Source organism: Limulus polyphemus, unplaced genomic scaffold, assembly GCF_000517525.1.
Source record: "Limulus polyphemus unplaced genomic scaffold, Limulus_polyphemus-2.1.2 Scaffold682, whole genome shotgun sequence".
NCBI classification, from domain to species: domain Eukaryota; kingdom Metazoa; phylum Arthropoda; class Merostomata; order Xiphosura; family Limulidae; genus Limulus; species Limulus polyphemus.
Genome location: NW_013666292.1, coordinates 363,403 through 368,369, shown reverse-complemented (window position 1 = coordinate 368,369; position 4,967 = coordinate 363,403). Strand labels below are relative to the sequence as shown.

At 31.4% G+C, this 4,967-nt stretch overlaps 1 protein-coding gene across 1 annotated transcript in view; it reads left to right on the top strand.

The window, feature by feature from the left end:
- Nucleotides 1-4,967, top strand: part of LOC106459924 (cullin-3-like) — a 76,669-nt gene that overhangs the window by 65,029 nt on the left and 6,673 nt on the right. The window contains exons 13-15 of the mRNA XM_013919589.2: nt 1,575-1,650; nt 2,002-2,119; nt 2,719-2,787. Coding sequence (XP_013775043.1) covers nt 1,575-1,650; nt 2,002-2,119; nt 2,719-2,787 — 263 coding nt within the window. The remainder of the gene's footprint in view (nt 1-1,574; nt 1,651-2,001; nt 2,120-2,718; nt 2,788-4,967) is intronic.

The following is a 4,967-nucleotide window of genomic DNA, read 5'->3' as shown; positions in this document are numbered from 1 at the left end:
CCTTCACTTCATACGTAATATAGGGTTCACACCGATTGTATAGTGTACGTGTAGAGAAAAAAACTTTTCAGAAAGGACGTAAATGTAGGGGTGGCTAATGTCAATCCTTCAAAAACAATGCAAACAAGATAGTAGGGATGGCATTTGCATCATCCCTACATAAGGGCACAGGCACACAGTGTAGTAGAATGTTAACAGGCAAAAATAGGATAAATTAAACTCAATTTTGATTGAATAGTTATACATATATTGCTATATGTTAATTCTTGTCTGTGCTATTATATAGGGATGATGCAAATACCATCCTTACTATCTTGTTTGCATTGTCTTTGAAGGATTGATATTAGCCATCCCCACATTTATTTCCTTTTTTGAAAAGTGTTTTCTTTACTTGTTTTGTTTTAATGCAGTGTTTCAATAGACATGGGAAGTTTGTATTTATAACCAAGTTCTAAATACAATGAGGTTTCAACTCTGATATGTATTGTTTATCTATTAATGGCTGATAATTCCTATTTCACCTTGTACTTAAGCTTTTTAAAGGAACACCAAATTTCTTTTAGAAAGCTAACTTCAAGGAGGGAATGATAACATCATTTACACTGGAATTATAATTTTTTTTAAATTACTACCAGTTAATGATACTTACAAAAGCAAATACTCCATTTGAAACTATGTCACCTCACTGAAGTTGGTTGACACCATTGTTTTGGTTTTTGAATTAACATGTAATAAAGAAGAAGAAAGAAGAACAAGAAATTTAAACTTTGTGCTGTGATATTTACAGACATTCCCAGAACTTGTGACTCAGTCATTATATAGATGTTGTTATAAAAGGAAACACTGTTTAGTTCAGGTGACCTATTGAGGAGATATGAGTTGAACAATTCTAGCCATCCCTACTTAGGCAGTGCTACTGCCTGCCTGGCAAAGCATTGAATAATCTAAATGTTGCAGTCATCTAATGTTCATCTATTATTGGCTGGTAATTCCTGTCTCACCCTGTACTTAAGCTGTTTTAAAAGAACATCAGATTTCTTTATGAAAGCTAACCTCAAGGGGTAATGATAACATTGCTTACATTATAATTCTTTTTTTTTTAATTACTACTAGTTATTACAACTGAGCGATGATATAGTGCACTGCCCAGAAACATCTAGAGTGGATTTTGGTTTAAGCTAAAGTTGACGACAAAGTAGTTGTAAAGTTATCTTGACTGAAATGAGAAGAAATGTGAACAATTTGGTGGGTTGGTAACTTTCTGGTTTGGTATCTTAGTGATGGTTTTTTGCCTTGTTGGGTAGAGAAACAAATGAAAGCAAGTGGCAATCATCTTTTGAAGTAAAATTCTGTCATTTTTGGTTTTTTAGTGCACACATTTGTATTATGCTTATTTAGTATCTTGCCCATCCATACTGATTCCAGTGCTTATAAAGATAGGGATTACATGAGGTTCTTTGTACATTTCTATGGTGTTTGATGCTGTGGATATAGTAAGTGGGGCTACACATGGCCTGGTAGTTAGCTTTCATGGACTGCAAATCCAAGGGTTCATCATTTGAATTTTGTTGCAGCAAAAGTGCTCTCTATTTTGGGTTCAGCAGTGTGCTACAAGAGTTATATTCAAGTCCCACTGTTTGGTTAGATGAGGTTGGATCACGTGTTGGTTCTGGGTGCTGATAACTAGCTGCCTTTCCTTTAGCCCATCAGTTTATAATTAGGATGGCTATTCACAGATAGTGTCTTCTGTAGTTTAATGCAAAAACTCCAAATTCTAGATTACTTCTGATAATATGTAGTAATTTTCAAGGTCTTTTAATATAAACCCTCTATATGTGACCAGAGGAATGCCAGCTGTATCATTCATCATGTGTTTTATTTACCAGGATTTTCATGGATTTTTAAAAACCTTATGTTCCAGCTCTTGCACTTAAGTTATCAATATGCAGATTTTTTTCTTTTAAAAACTTGGTGTAATACTTTAATGTATTATTCTGTTAGGAAATAATTAGTGAGACAGATATTCCTGAAAAAGATCTCATCCGAGCCCTCCAGTCTTTAGCTATGGGTAAAGCAACTCAAAGAATTCTAATTAAAAACCCAAAGACAAAAGATATAGGTAAGTTATATATAATACATTGTTAATTAAATTTTATGAAACACAGTTAACAGTAATTTCTTCAAGTTTGTCAATACCAATAGCAGCACTTACTTCTAATAATTTGTCTACAAATTTCTTGTGCACATGCTATAAACTGGTGTAATACTAAAACACGTTACAACCTTCAAGTATAAAAAAAAAGGATTTTGTGAAGCATAGCTATCAGTTAGCCTAATTTGATGTGTCCTGGTTTCTCAACTGTACTATGAAATTTTCATGGGTGTTTGGGAAAGGCTTTGATGTTCAGTATAGTTTGTATAATAGTGTAATATCAATTTTGTATAATTATTAATAATCTGCATCATGCCCCCCAGTGGCACAGCGGTATGTCTGCGGACTTACAATGCTATAATCCGGGTTTCGATACCCGTGGTGGGCAGAGCACAGATAGCCCTTTGTGTAACTTTGTGCTTAATTACAAATAATAATAATAATCTGCATCATCATTGACTGTTAAGTAAATAAAAGTATTTGCTGTATTTCATGTACTTCTTATTTTGTGTGTATGTTTAGCCTGTATATTAAATTATTTATGTTGTTTCTTTATTTTTTTTCAGAACCAATGCATACATTCACTGTAAATGATTCTTTCACATCCAAACTCCACAGAGTAAAAATTCAAGCAGGTAGGATGCATTATTGATTACATAGGTTTCAAAATGTAGTGTGATTTATCTTGATATTAGTTTAAAGGAGTGTTAGTACTTTAGCACTAAAATTGTTTTTATATATGGATGTTTAATTCTTGACACAGAAGATTTCCAGATCACTCTAGTTTTGTGGAATTTGTTTTAACAAATCTGTATTTATAAAAGATGAGGTATCTATGAAATGTGAAAGGCAGAACTTATCATGGAATTGTGAATGTCATTTTCAAGGTCTTGAAAGTCTTGGAATTTGAAAAAAGGGAGATTTGTTGCCTAAATAATCAACTGTAAAAGTTTATCGTAAACATTTATTTTCAAGCCTCTTTCTGTGTCATAAAAGTTTTCTAAGTTTGACACGTTAGCATTGTTTTTTTAAGCATGTTACAGTAGTGTGTCTGTGTTTATCATGTACTGCAAACAGTACATGATAAACTATAGAAGCTATAGAAGAATATCAAAAATTAAATTAAACCAAAAAATAATCTTCAAAATTAGTAAGTAGTATGAATAAATGTGGAAGTTGAGTTCAAATGTACAATTTATATAAAACAAAGGTAACATGACTTTTGTATCTCAAAAATGTTTCTGGTATGAAAACAGTTTAGTGAATTCACATATCTCCAAGAAGCCGTGGTCAGGTGAACTTATTAAAAATTCATGTGTATTTAACTGTATTATAAATTGTAGAAATATATTATTATGCAATATTCACAGAAAATAGTACACATAAACTGTATCACACACTGATTTTCACTTGTGGGAGGCAAGCAATATTTTTCATATTCATACAAAATGCTTTATTAACCTCTCATGTTTTCTTGTACTCTTGGTAACTTGCAATGATGCAAGGAATTTGTTGATATATATATATATATATTCCTTATGTGAGGCATTAAATTTCTTTTCATAAGTAACTGTGTGTCAGTTGCTTGTTATAGGATGTTATCGTTGCATCTGTATTTTCTAAAGGGGGTTCCAAGGCAATTGATCTCTAAGCCTTGATCTTTGCTGGATATTTATTGGTATGTTTTGATGTAGGGGGTCCTTTAATTTTTGGATTTTCTATTGCTGAGCTGTATCCAGAAATTGGTATTTGTTCTAATTTGTAGTGTGGTTGTTCTGATGATTGTTTTTGTAACATTGTATATTTTATCTGTATATTTATCTTCATAAACAGTATACTTAAGTCCAGGGTCTTTAGAGACAGCATCTAAGTATAATGAAAAGAATGGTTTAAAAGCATGGAATATATTAACACAGTTCTTTCCTTTTCAGTATTCACAGTAAAGATACAAATTTTTTATATTCACAATTCAAACCTTTATTATTTTATTGAGTAAGTTTTCTGTTTTTATTTTGTCATATATAGCAGTAATCTGTATGGGCAATAAAACAAGTCATGGCATGAGCCATTATACTGTTTTCAACCTGGTTTGAGAAGCATGTGAAACTCTCTTAATAAAGCAATGAGTTTGGAAGGAAATTTTCATTATGACTTAGCAATATCTGTAAGATAAGTAATTTGTGCCAAGATCAAGGAGTAGAATGAAAAAAATCAAAAATTGGCAATATGGTACCCGGTTACATCACCTGGTACAGTTAGCGAAGATTGAGATACTAAACATTTCCTTTTAAGGTTAAGAAATTAACTTATTTTAAAATTTGAACTCTAAATTATGGTTTGATGCTAAATTTATTGATATATTTTATAATATAATTGTAAAACAAAAGGTTCTGAGACGTGCATTTTTCAGCTGAGTAGAATAATAGCACACACTTAGTAGACAAACTTATAATTATATACTAAAGCTGGCCTACAAAGTAGAAATTTGAAACTTAATGTACTAGTATTTTGGCAAATACAATGACCTTTTGATTACCATAAATTATACACACGCATGCACACACACATGCATACAGGGTGGCCCAAATATAGGTATACAGTTGGTAATTGAGAATAAATTGAAATAATTAAATTAAAATCAACAGTTTTAACAGTTGTTGGACTGCTAATATCAACTACATGCTGATTGCTGATTTAAATGAATTATAATTGGTCACCTAACAATATATATATATATATATATATATATATATATATATAGTATAGTTTAGTGTGGTAGTAGTTTTATACGTCGTACGTTACGTTTGGTTTGGGT